At 38.3% G+C, this 14063-nt stretch overlaps 1 protein-coding gene across 1 annotated transcript in view; it reads left to right on the forward strand.

Moving 5' to 3' along the window:
- LOC103607781 (1-phosphatidylinositol 4,5-bisphosphate phosphodiesterase beta-4) overlaps positions 1–14063 on the forward strand; it is a gene marked incomplete at its 3' end in the record, with an annotated part of 105671 nt that overhangs the window by 88028 nt on the left and 3580 nt on the right. The window contains exons 12-14 of the mRNA XM_008592247.1: positions 5118–5197; positions 5833–5917; positions 8838–8928. Of these exons, the coding sequence (XP_008590469.1) occupies positions 5118–5197; positions 5833–5917; positions 8838–8928 (256 nt within the window). The remainder of the gene's footprint in view (positions 1–5117; positions 5198–5832; positions 5918–8837; positions 8929–14063) is intronic.

Below are 14063 nucleotides of genomic sequence, written 5' to 3' on the forward strand. Positions count from 1 at the left end.
AAAAAAAAAAGAATTTTTTTTCTTTAAAACTAGAAAATATGCAACTTTTAAATCCCTTGTATTTTTAGTTAAAGGTGTCTGTAAATGCTTTGGAGCTCCCTAAGAGCCAGGGATTGATGACTGATTTTTATTCCCTGCTCTTAAGTTAGTATAAATTTCACCATGCAGTAGAATTAGTCCATGCTGCCTGAAGTATACTGTTAAATTTATTGTTATTAAACACAGTATAGTGATATTTTCCCCAGGTATTTTCTTATATTATAGTAATGCATATTGCTTAAAATGTAAAAATGCCAATTTTTACAGTCTTTGAAAAGAATTTTTGTCACATAAAAATGCATACCTTCTTTTTCTCCCTTTTGTTTTGCCGAGCCAAATAAATTTAACATATGATTTGGTGCACCCTTTTACTCCTTATTTGACCTCTGGTATGGAAGATAAATACAATTGATATGAAATTAAATAGTCATGCATCACTTTAGCAAATTGTTGGCATTTCTGGACCTTTGCCCTTTTCATTGAAACTTTGGAAATAATGCATTGTCCATTCAAGTGTTTGTCAGAGGAAAGGCATGGAGAGGGATTTTAAGATCCGTCAGTCCTGTAGCAGTGGGAAGCACCTGCAGACTTGGCATTTCTGGACCTTTGCCCTTTTCATTGAAACTTTGGAAATAATGCATTGTCCATTCAGGTGTTTGTCAGAGGAAAGGCATGGAGAGGGATTTTAAGATCCGTCAGTCCTGTAGCAGTGGGAAGCACCTGCAGATGGTGGGAGGGATGTTGCTGCCATAAACTGCATGGGGAGTGCTGGGGGTACATAAGCCTCTGTCCTTATGTCTCAGTGGAGAATGAAAGAAGATCCAGATTCAAGTTCTATCTGTCCCATGTGCCCACGAATCTCATGGCCTCAGTTTCCTCTTCTTTAGAATGGGGATTCTCTTCTCTTTGTGAAAAAACTGGCTGAAAGGTTTCTACAGTCTCTGGATCCACATAGAATCTGTTTATAGGTATGCCTGACCCTCTATACCCCACAACCATCACCACTGATATTTTTCCAAGCCCAACAGAGTTTTCTAACTTGGTTGTAGTCATATATTGACACTTTTTGCTAGGGCCTCAGACACCTAATTTCAGCAAGAATGCTTCATTGCTTACCTCTCTATCAATATTCTGGATATTGTAATTTATTTCACATTGCATGTGATTAAAGCAAAGGGAGGTGCAGTATTTCTCTTTCCTCCCTTTGTTCCTTAACTTTTATAGAGGGCTTTAGGGGTGCTAACACTGTGACAGATGCTGGAAATTCAAAACTGAATAAGAAATGCCCCCTGCCTTGCAGGCAATTGTGATCTGTTTAAGGAGAAAGACAAGTGACTCAGCAATTCCTTGGCAGTGTGATAAACATTGTATGGGGGTGTGTCCTTGGTTATTTCTAAAGTCCTTCTAAGACCCAAAAGTCTATGAAATTACCATTGACACATCTAAAACGTGTAGCTTCACCACTTCACAAATGACAAAAATTTAAAAATCTGTCATTGTCAAGTATGGGTGAGAAGGCAGTGCAGAAGGCATTCTTATAAACTTCTGGTGGGAGTGTAAATTGGTGCAGCCACCTTGGCTGGCAGTAGTTTGTAAAGGGGAAAATGTGCCTCTCACACAGCCAGGCATTTCCACTTCTAGGTGTGCATGAGAGAATCTCTCATACATTTCCTAAACTCTGGATGTCAGAGTGGCACAGAGCTCAGTCTTCAGACCTCTGCTCCGTGTGTATTCACTCCTTAGGTGAGCTCATCTAGGCCAATGGGTTTCCTCTATATGCATATGACTTTTGTATTAATATCTCCATTCTTAACCTCCAACTTAAATTACAGACCTGTAGTAGAACTCTCAATTTGGATGTCGAATGGGCATTTCTAGTATTCATGTACATGTTTAGATTCTTCCCACCTCCAGACTTGTCCCTTTCCCATCCTATAAAATGGTACCATTATTCACCTACCTTTTCAAGTCAAAATCCTTAGAATCATTCTGGACTTGTCTCATTCTTTCACATTACATCTGATCCATCAGCAAAATCTACAAGATCAAAATAAATCCCCCAAAATGACTTATCACTATCTCCACCCTTACCAGACTTTCCAAAACTACATTATCTCTCCCTGGACAATGCCAGTTGACTTCTCACAGGTCGTCTTCTTTCTACTCAGTGCCCTACAATTTATGCACAAAACCAAATCCAGTCATCTTATTCCACTCTTCAAAACCCTCCAAAGGCTTTCCAACACAGAATAAAATCCAAAGAACTTAGTGAGGACTAAAGACCAACTGTTGTAGCCTTTGATTACCTCTGCAACCTTGTTTCCAGCTATTTTTCTCCTTGGTCACTCACTCTGTCTCGTTGTCATTGAATGTACTTGGCACACACACTCCTGCATCAAGGTCTTTGCACTTGCTGAACCTTCTGCCTGGAGTGGGGTCCCCCGGTGTACATGTGGCTTGCTTCCCATGCAGGTATGTGACCTCCTCAGAAGGGTTTTTACTAGCCACATGTCTAACACAGCATCTTGGTCACTCTTTATTACCTTCCTTCCTGCTTTCTTTGTCCTTCTAGCACTTTCATAATATTATATTTATCTGTTTATTTGTTTATTTGTTTCTCTAGCTGATAATATACGAGTTTCATGAAAGCAGGGCTTGTCTATTTCTTCTAACACTATGCCTATCCTAGTGCCTCAAGAAATACTTGCTCCTAGAATGAATGAATGTACCCAAGGACAGAAGTACACAAATTTTTATTGTAGTAGAAATGACCTAAATATTCATCAACAGAATAATGGATAAATTATGACATATTCATATATGGACTACTATACATCCAGTAAGAAATAAATGAAGAACAGCTATATATATCAACTCTATATGTTCCAAGAAAATACAGAGTAAAAATAGCAATTTGCAAATGCACTCAGTTGGATAGCTTTTCTACAAATTTGAAAACATTTAAACCATATATTATTTGGATAAATGCATATGCACTGAAGTTGCCAAACCATTATGGGCCTGTTAAACACAAAAGCTAGGGTAGTGGTGGTCTATGTGGCAGTTGAAAGATGGAATGGAATGGAATTGAGGTGGGGTACAAAGGGTGCTTTAGTGGCATCTGTGATTATGTATTCCTTTAAAAAATGTAACGCAAATAAGGCAAAATGTTAAGATCTGACAAAGTTGGGGTGTAGGCCCACTATTTATTATGCTATCATCTTACTTTTCTGTAAGCTTGAAATCAGTTCAGAATTTGTAAATGCTTAAATAAAAAAGCAAAAAGAAGAGATTGTCAATGGTTGATAGAACAGAAGATGTGTAAGTATTTGGCCTCTCCTGCAGTTACCCCGAATGAGAAAGGTGTGATTGAAATGAACGGTGGCTCTTGGGGTCACACTTCAGTGACCACTATATATATATATATATATATACTCTTCTCACCACTCCCATACTCTGACTTTTAGATAAAATAGGAAAATTCAAAAATGAACGGTGGCTCTTGGGGTCACACTTCAGTGACCACTATATATATATATATATATATATACTCTTCTCACCACTCCCATACTCTGACTTTTAGATAAAATAGGAAAATTCAGCAGCAGTTATTTTCTCAAACATTTTACCTTCATGTTTCTTTCTTTCACTTTTGAGGAGAAAATCAAAACAAAAGTCTTCTGCACTTAATGTCCTCTTCATGCTATTTTTCCTCCTTTCAAGTGGTGACTGTGTTACATAATGAGGTTTCTCTGGCAGAGTCTACTTAGTTTTACTTAACAGTCTTTCATTTCCTTATCTACTTATTTGCTTACTTACTTTGCAGTATTACTGAAGGACTTCAGGGTGGCATAAAATAAGTAGAATACAGAAAATAAAATAGATTATAAATAGAGCCTGTAAATGTTATGAATACTTGTCGAGAAATCCTATAAACTTGCAAGCCATATCACGAAGTGGACTCCAGACTTTCTAGAATTCGGCACAGGTAGAGAAACATGATGATTCACAGGATTCATAATATCCAAACAAAGCAGTTGGTCCAGAGAAGCACAGTTTTTCCCAGTACTGACACCAGTGGGAAATTGTCTTGAGGATCTTCATAAGAGGAGTCTTAAGTTTTACAAACAGGCATCTCGGTAATGGTGTTTTGGTGCCTCAAGTCTGATTTGAAGGCTGGTTTCTTCAAATTGAGTACTTCCCAATAGGCCCATGATATTCTGCCAAAAGACAAGTCAAAAGAATGAAATTCTGTGCTTGGCCAGTATGTCAGGTACATTGGTCTCTGTCAGTTTGGTGTGACTCAGGATAGATATTACAACATCTGGAACAACAGTTCTCTACCTACATGCGAAAAATCAACAGAGATATTTTCAAAAACACAGATGCCTAGCCCCTATACCCATAACACTTCGTGCATATCAGAATTTGTTTCAAGTGATCAAGCTCTACCTTACAGAGAAGGGGACCCAGAGCACCTCCCTGTTGTACCTCAAATGTTCCTTGACCGTGCAGAACCCCCTCCTGGACTATCCCCTCTTCGCCAGGCTAATATGAAACAAGGGATATTGCAGATGTAACATCAGTACATAGGACTCTACGTCAAATGAATGGAATGCAGCCCAAGACTGATTCCCAGAGGAAAGTCAATAAAAGCTTCCAACAGTCCTTCAATTATTACCAATACCTTTCTCCATGAGGTGGAGGGGTCAAAGAGTGGTTTGTAGTGAAATCACTGTGCCCAAAGCTTGCCTGCTCTTTAAAGAGAAACATGAACTCTGAACTCCTGGCTTGGCAGATTATCAAGTAAGGCACCGACATGCCATGTAGACTAAATCTCTTGTAAATTAATAGCACCATAATTCTAGAGAAGTAAAAGACTGCTCTGAAAAAAATTGTCATTAATCATTAACTGCATCCAGGGTCTAACCAGAGGGAACTCAACCTGTAGAGGTATTACACTAGATGGGTTCTCCAGATGTGATTTGCCAGAATGGATTTTCTGAAAGTTTCTGAATAGTTTCAGGTGCCTTAAATTTTTTGCTCTTTTCTCTCATTAACATTCTTTATCTTTAAAGGATGTAATTCAAGCCATCAAGGAAACGGCATTTGTCACATCAGAATATCCTGTAATTCTCTCCTTTGAAAATCACTGCAGGTATAATGACTCATTCTACTCCCAGTCTAGAGGTGTTGTTTCCTGACTTCCGCTCCCTACTCCTGCTGAACATCCCTTTTAAAAAAAATTTTATCAATATACAGTGTAGTTGGTTTTCATGTCCCTTTACCAATTCTACATCCTTTTTAATAACTGAATAGTTTGTTTCGTGAAGTACTAAGTACAAAATAATTCCCTGATAAAGACATAGTCTTATGAAAAAAAAAACAAAAACAAACAAATATCCACCACTACCCCCGAACCTCCACCAAAAAAATAGAACAAGTGTCTTAATGTGTTTTAGAAATGCTTGCTGTAAACTAGAGATCAGAGGTTGGCACAGCTTGCTTAAAGTTCCCTTGAGTTGGAAGATTTGGCATTATATTTGAAATCATACTTGGTTAACTTGAGAGATTTTTTTTTCTTCTTACCAACTCATAGTTTTGGGGCAGAAACTACTCCTTTTTAAATTACATCAGTTGAAGTCGGTGGTATTTAGAACTATGTGTCATGTTAATGTTAAGAGGACACTGGTGCATTTTGCAGAGTGGGAGTCTAATTGCCCAGGAATGGGTGTTTCTTATTCTTGGATCCATTAGATGTTTGAATTTACAAATGCCACTTCTTTCTCTCAGCAAATATCAACAGTACAAGATGTCCAAATACTGTGAAGATCTATTTGGGGATCTCCTGTTGAAACAAGCACTTGAATCACATCCAGTAAGTATTTTTAGCAACCATATTTCTAATATGAATGGATTTGTTTTGAAATTCATTTCTGAAGGGTCAAGTAGTCCTGGAGGACTAATGCTGAAGATCTTTGTATTTATTTAAATTCTTTGGTACAGAAAACTTTCATTATGCTTCAAAAGGATGTAGAGAGAGACATAAAATAAACATCTGGTTCAATTTAATATGGAAGATCTTGGGGTCGTATGGTTTTTCAGATCTCAGTCCTAAAATTTGATACTCAGGCTGAGTCTAGATTCCACAGTTGTTCTCAACTTTAGTTACATGTTAGAATCACCTGGGAGAACTGTTAGAAACACCTGTGCTAGGGCCCCCACTCAGACTGATTTAACTGATCCAGAGTTGGGCCTGAGCATGGTGTTTTTTAAAAGCCCTCTATGTAGATCAAATGTGCATCCAGGGTTCAGAACCCATGGGAGCCTGTTGCAATGGAAAGTGCCCTAGACTGAAGTCACAGGATCCTGACGTTCAAGTTCCCAACTTCAAAATAAATACTTTGGCAATTGTATTAGTCTGTTTCTGTTGCTTATAACAAAATACCTGCAACTGGGTGATTTATAAAGAAAACGAAACTTACTGCATACAGTTTCAGAGGCTGGGACATCCAAAGTCCAGGGAACACATCTGTTGAGGGTCTTGGTGGTGACTTCAGTGACACAGGGTATCACATTTTGAAATGGCAAAGCAGAGAGAGCAGAGAGAGACTAACCTCCTCATTCACTCTCTTTTTAAAGCCCTCCAAACCACACCCCTGCCCACCATTATTAATCCATTCACTACTGCCTGGTCATACAATCTAATCAACTCTTCAAGGCCCCACTTTTCAATTATCATAATAGGATTTCCCACCCTCTTAACAGTCACAGTGGGGACCAAGTTTCAAATATATAAAACTTGGGCGACGCAATTCAAGCTTTCAGTGAGTTTGGGGGGACATAATTCAATCCACTACAGTAATGTTATATATACATTTTGAACTTCATTCTATACCTGCTAATTTCTTCAGAAAGCAAAGGATATTAACCTGTAGCCCACAGGTAGGCTTTATGGGATCAATGAATTCATTCTAATTGCATACAATCTCTTATATATAATCATTCCAGAGAGTTCATCACATTTTTGTAAGGATCCATGACCTCCAAGAGGTCCACTGTCACAGATGTTATAAGTAGCACAATAGCCAATGAAATTAGAGTGCAGAACACTGTATGGCAGTAAAATAGTTTACCCCACTGTTGACAGGCAGCTTCTGACAAGCCCAAACATGGTAGCAGGAGGTAGTGGAAGAACATCACAGTAACCGACATGAGGAAGGTGCTTTGTGCTACATGTGAATACTTTGGGTGTTTTAACAATGAAAAAAACATGGGAGACAAGGGTATTTGCCTCCTTTGCTCTCAACTCCTGACTCTCTTCAGCCTACTGAAGCATTCGCTGCAGGTGCCCTGCCTGTATCTTTGCATCGCTTCCTGGTTCCCTGCACACTGGCCCGACTTTCAGCTGTAGCACCTGCAGCTTTCTGCCTGAGAGTGAGCTCTGGTCAATGGAGCCTCCTCTGCCCACATGTGAAAGACAGGCCAGAAGTGCCAGAGAATTAACACCCCCACCCCATGCTCCACCACGCTGGTGATGGGGTAACTCTGAGCACCTGTTCTCCTGTGTCTCCCAGGGTTCCCCGGAAGGATTGAGCTATAGCTGCCCACAGTGATAACTTGCTCTGTAACACACCCTTGATTGGTGCCCAGCTTCTTTTCCTCACTTTCCCACTCCTCTTTTTATGTTCCCTGAGTCTACCTCCCAGATAAACTACTGGTGCAATAATTCTTATCTCAGAGACTGAGTCTAAAGGAATCTAAACTCAGAAATATTCCTGATTTACTTCGTTTATTTTTTACCTAGGCCCTCTGTTTATTTTTCTGGTAGAGTTAAGGTGCTTGCTTTTGTGGAAAGACCATTGTATTCTTAGTGAAGTGATGTTAACATACATGAAAGGAGTTATGGGAAGCACAGATAATATAAGTGGCAGTAGGACCTGCTCCCTTAACTAAAGAGCTTTCAATCTTGGACGGCAGGGCAGTGATGGGAACAGGACACAAATATAAACGCACAATTAAAAAAGAAGGTGGTCTGTGAAACATTGATTATTTGTTGTAGGTGTACAAGAGACATTTTGGGGAATAGAATAGCTATACCAGCTGCCTGCAGGAAGCAGCATTTCAGCAATTTCAGGTTTCATTTGAGGCAAGACATACACAGTGCTAGGAAAGTACAGTGCCTAGCACGTAGTAAGTCGTATAAAATCAGTTTTAAAAATGAAGGGATACATGGAAAGTTGGATGGGTGAGTGAGTATACGTGTGGATGTGTCAGGGATGGAGAATGGTCCATTAGTTATAGGACAGATCTGTCTATGGATCACAGGTAGTAGCATCAAAGGACACCTTCTTTGCAGATATAAATCCAGGCAAGTGATGTCATGGTAGATCCAGTAGTTAGGACCACTCCCTTCTTGATTCTTTTATTGAACCCACAAAGCCACAATCTCAAATGTTGAGGTTGGATCAACCTGCTGAGCATACAGCCTGACAGTTGGGGGGATCTGGGGAGCCTCTAACCTGGGAAAGCTAATTCTGACCCAAGTTGTCACAATGATCCCTTGTATTTTACCGGATACCTAAGGTGCAAACATTAGGTTTGCAGCATTAGTCTAAGGCAAAGTTGTTGGAATATGGTGAGCTAATTTGAGTTGGAGAATGAAAACATATAACTGTCTTGTCATCTAGTGGATATTGGATTGCATAACTCTCAGGTCTGCCAGGCTTATCTGGGATGGCAAAGAGAATGGAGAAGCCCAAGTCATCATTAATTCAGCTCTTTCTATATACCTCTAGCTCGAACCAGGCAGAACCTTGCCATCCCCCAATGACCTCAAAAGAAAAATACTCATCAAAAATAAACGGCTGAAACCTGAAGTTGAAAGAAGTAAGTCAAATATACAATATATATGTTAGTAGCCTATATAATGTGTTTGGATAATTCATCTGTCTAGAATGAAATTTATTTTTAAACCACTGATTTGGGGAGGAAAGAATGTAGTGGTGATGTTTGTAATGTATTTCTCAGAGCAAAGTTGCCACATTTCCATTTAAATTTAGTTTCCTTATCAACTCGTTCTTGCAGTGGGAAAAACATATTCACATATTCATATACCAGAATTTGGGGGTGTGGGGCCTCAAGGAAAAATGAAAAGAAAATTGAAGAAGCATTTTAGGATTTCTCAAGATACAAGCAACAAGCACTTTATAATTTTATGCACTCTAAAGACCTCTTTAAAAGCTTCCCTTTGCAGTTTGCCTGTGTGATCCATTTGTAGCTAGGAATCCTAGGTAAATATGAACGTGTGTGTATGTGAATAGAGATCGAGAGACAAATTTTATGTAGACACTTTTCCCTTTATTCTCTCAGGATGTTTTCTTTGAAAAAAATTTCTTTCAGAGTATCTTCAGTTCATCAAATTAGTGGTATCAAATATTGGTATGACTGCACTTTTTTTCTCCAACTATTCTAAATGAAAATTTGAAAGTTATGTTGAAGACAGTTTATTTTTGTCACAAAAACAATAATATCAGAGGAAAATTAAAACAAGGAAAAATATAACAACATAATAAAATAGTACTAAATTATCTATTATACACATATATCCATGTACTATAGACATGAGTATACACATGTATGGGTTTAGACATATACATACATTTTTAGCAATACTGAGATTATGTTAACTATACTAATTTAATAATTTTTTAACTTGTACCAGTTAAGTATATTTACATCCAATAGAACATAAATCTATGTACTAACTTTAATTCTAATGAATAGAACACTAAAGAGAATTTATTATATTTTACATAGAAATATATGTACTCATTCAGTCCCAAGTTGCATTTTCACTTTTATAAAACCAACAATGATTAAACATGCTTGAATGTTCATTTTCTACATTTGTGCAACCTTCTCCTTGGAATCAGTCAATACAAGTAGAGTTATTTGGCCAAAGCATGTACATATTTTATATTGTGATATATCTGTGATACTTTCAGAAAATTTGTGCCATTTACACTCTCACCAATAATATATGAGAGTACCTGTTTCCCAGCAAAATCCTTAATGCTGACTGTTGGCCGTCTTTTATACGTGTGTCCAACTAACAGAAGAAAAATAATACCTTAATTTTTCTATTTGTATGTTTTTGATAACTAGTTTCTTTGATGTATTATTATCTGTGATTTATCTCTACGTGTTTTCTCATTTAAAAATTTTTGTTTGGGGCCGGCCCGGTGCTTGTTTCAAAAATACTTTTTAAAATAAGAAAAACATGAATGTCTCTCCGTGGACCCACTTATAGAATGAGGACATTTTAATTTTTACAGTCAGGTGATGTCTTCATGGATCAACCTTAATCTTTTGGTATTTTTGGTATTTTTCCAAACATTATTACTTCCAACTACCCGGGCATTAGATTTTAGTGGCTGAGTCACCTCCTTTCCTGTTGTGCATTCAGCTGCTCAGCAGAAATTCACAGCCAGAGAATCCTTGAAGCACTGGCTGTAGTAGGCAGGGGCTGGTATGAAAAGAATATTTTGTAATCCCTTCCTATAAACAAAAACATGAACTTCAGTTTTGTTAATGATGATAGTAGGACAAGGAATGTAAGGGTAAGAGAACCTCAGGTAAATGATTGGTTTGTATGCACAAAGTGAACTAGAAGCTCAAAGCCAGTGTTAAAATTTCAAGTTCAAATTCCTTCAAATAACCAGCTCACCAGAATTAGCTATATAGGTAGATAATTTCAGCAAAGGCAGCCCTGCTTAAAATATTTGAATATTTGCCATTACCTTCTATTTTACTTTGGCCATGTAACCATAAACACGTTTGGTCATTTCAGAATTTGGGGATGTTTTTAGAAGATTATTTGTTCATTGTGTATCATGAGAAATGATTAACAAACTGGCTTGGATTTGTATTGTTTAGAGAGTGCCTTGGATTTATATAATGGCTTTGGGCTACATAATTTAGAAATACTTACTAGAGGGCTGGCCCCGTGGCGCACTTGGGAGAGTGCAGCGCTTGGGAGCGCAGCGGCGTTCCTGCCGCGGGTTTGGATCCTATATAGGCATGGCCGGTGCGCTCACTGGCTGAGCGCGGTGCGAGCGACACCAAGCCAAGGGTGGATCTCCTTACCGGTCACAAAAAAAAAAAAAAAAAAAAAAAAAAAAAAGAAAGAAAGAAATACTTACTAGCAACTCTTCATTTATTATCCAAACATCTGACATATGATTTTAAGAAAGTTAGACAGATAGGTAAAAACCTGAAAGCTGTGAGAATTAGTTAATTAGTTAACCTGAGAAAATTAGTTAATTTTATTCATGACTCCTTAATAAAGACTCCTAAATGTAGAACAGACTTCATGAGTGACTCAGTTGCATGTCCAAACCATGGGTTTGACTCTACTCCCAGAGAAAAGTCATGATGTCTTACTTTGATATGTTTTATGTGGCAGGGAGGGTCTGGGAAGACAAAGATATCTAATATCATTCAATTGATGTCTGTTATGGTTGTCTGTTACTGTGTGAAAAACCATCCCAAAATTTAGAGGTTTAAAATGGTACTTTGTTATCATCTCTCATAGTCCTGTGGGTCATCTGGGCTCAGGTTGGTAGTCCTCTCTTGGGTTTCTCATGCAATTGCTGGCAGATGACATCTGTGTCTGGAGTCATCTGAAGGCTGAATTGGATGGGTTTTCCAGGATGGTTCACTCCCATGGCTGGCAGTTGATGCTGGCTGGCTGCTGGGAGCTCAGCTGGGCCTACTGGCCAGAGCACCCCCCTGTGCCCTCTCTGTGTGATTTTGGGTTTCTCACAGCATAGTGGCAAAGTTCCTAGATGGAGAATCTAAGAGCCAGTGTCCTGAGAGGCAGAAAGCAGAAGCTGCTAAATCACTTAAGAGCTATGCCTGGAACTGGCACAGCATCACTCTCTCTATATTTTATTCATCAAAGCAGTCTTAAAGTCCCCCCAAGTTCAAGAGGGTGGGTGAATGACAAGGTCACATTGCAGAAGAAAACGGAGGAAGGTAGATATTGTTGCAACTGTTTTTGGAAAATACAGTAAACCACCTGCCTATTATATTATTTTACATTTTTACAAATAATAGATATAAACAAGATTTGAGAATTAAAGTATTGAAAGAAATATATTTCAGAAGATCAACAAAATACATCTAAAATACAAAAAGGTGAATATATTGAGATCAGTTCCTTAATTTAGGTTAAGTTTCGTAGCGATCAAAAGCATATAATGCTGCAAATGGCAGTATTTCATTCTTTTTTATAGCAGAGGAATATTCCATTGTGTAGATATACCACATTTTCCTTATCCTCTCATCTGATGATGGACATTTGGGCTGGTTTGCAGCAACATGGATGGACTTAGAGAAAATTATATTAAGTGAAATAAGCCAGGCACAGAAAGAGAAATACCACATGTTCTCACTTATTTGTGGAAGCTATAAGTAAATATACAAAATAAGCCAGGCACAGAAAGAGAAATACCACATGTTCTCACTTATTTGTGGGAGCTATAAGTAAATATAAAAATAAATTAATGGGGGCGGGGGAAGAAGATACAATGATCACAACAATTCCTTGAACTTAAGACAAGTGAACAGATATGATGTTGTTGGTGGGGAAGGGGGAAAGGGAAGTGGGAAAGAGGAATTGGTAAAGGGACATGAAAATCATTTACATTGTATATTGATAAATTAAAATTAAAAAAATTTAAAAACCTGTAAGGCATTACTGATACTATAATCTGGTAAAGTGCACTGCAGACAAAATGGAATAAGTTAACAAGAAAAAATATTAATGATAATAACTACCTCCATTGTTGTACCAACTGTGGACCAGGCAGCTTACATCACTGCCTTGTGTAATCTTCATACGGCTCAATGAAATAGGTATTATTACACCCATTTTTCAAATGAGGAAACTGAAGCTTAGAGAGGTGATTTATTTTGCACATGATCCCACAGCTGGTAAGCAATGGCATTAAGATTTAATTCCAGAATTGCTTGGCTCCAGTGTCAAATCTTTTTGTACCTTGCAGTATTGCCCTGTAATACACGGGAATATGAAGAGAACACAATACACAAAATGGTTGTTAAAATAGTTTTTTAAGAAGTAGAAAGAATATAACTGATAAAAGTAAAAAATGTGATATTTCCTGAACATGCAGCAATCTAAAATGAGGGTCGGAATAATTCCACGTATTATTTTTAAGGGTGCTTTCCCGCCTTCTATACAGAATTATTCCTCCAGGCAGAAAAATATTTGCCTCTAGTGACTCCCATGTTATTCCAAAATATACTTGAGACTTTGACTATATTTTGACAAAAATAACCACATGGGATAGTATACAAGCAGGAAAGTACCTGAGGACAGAATCATCTACCCGAATTTCTCTTTAAAGACACAGAGTGCTCTACCAGTTATGTATATGATCCTTAGGTTTCCTCAGGAATACTTGGCTTTAGTTCTGGTCAACCAGTTGTCTGTAATTACCTTGTTGTCAAAGTATGGTCTTACTATACATGTGGGACTGGAGTCTAATTGTAATACATCAACACAACAGGCAAGGGGAAACCAAGCATACAACAGGGCAGGCCTGCCTGGAGGCTCAGGAAAACAGCAGAGGCTCTCGGGCAGTGAAAGCATGCTCCCAGTCACTAGGCCAGGGTTAGATTTGGAAGGACATGTGGCTGCCAGGACTAGGAAGAGCAGTCAGAACCAAAATTGTACGTGGTCGTGAGTGTGTCTGCGCACACGTGCATACTCTGGAGATGATAACGTGTGTCCATACAGCTCTTTTAAAGTAGTTGTAAGGCTCTACCTCTTGTGTGGGGTACACCCCTTGCCCTTCAGGTAGTTTACGTCTTGTTGGGCAGGTGAGGCTAGACATATATGAAATGGAAGATTTCCAAATCTTGATTACAGACTGCAGGTCATGGAAACCTAATGTCACAGAAAGAGCATTGTGCTAAGAATCAGGAGACATGCAGGT

The sequence above is a fragment of the Galeopterus variegatus genome, unplaced genomic scaffold (genome assembly GCF_000696425.1).
Source record: "Galeopterus variegatus unplaced genomic scaffold, G_variegatus-3.0.2 Scaffold7710, whole genome shotgun sequence".
Classification (NCBI taxonomy): domain Eukaryota; kingdom Metazoa; phylum Chordata; class Mammalia; order Dermoptera; family Cynocephalidae; genus Galeopterus; species Galeopterus variegatus.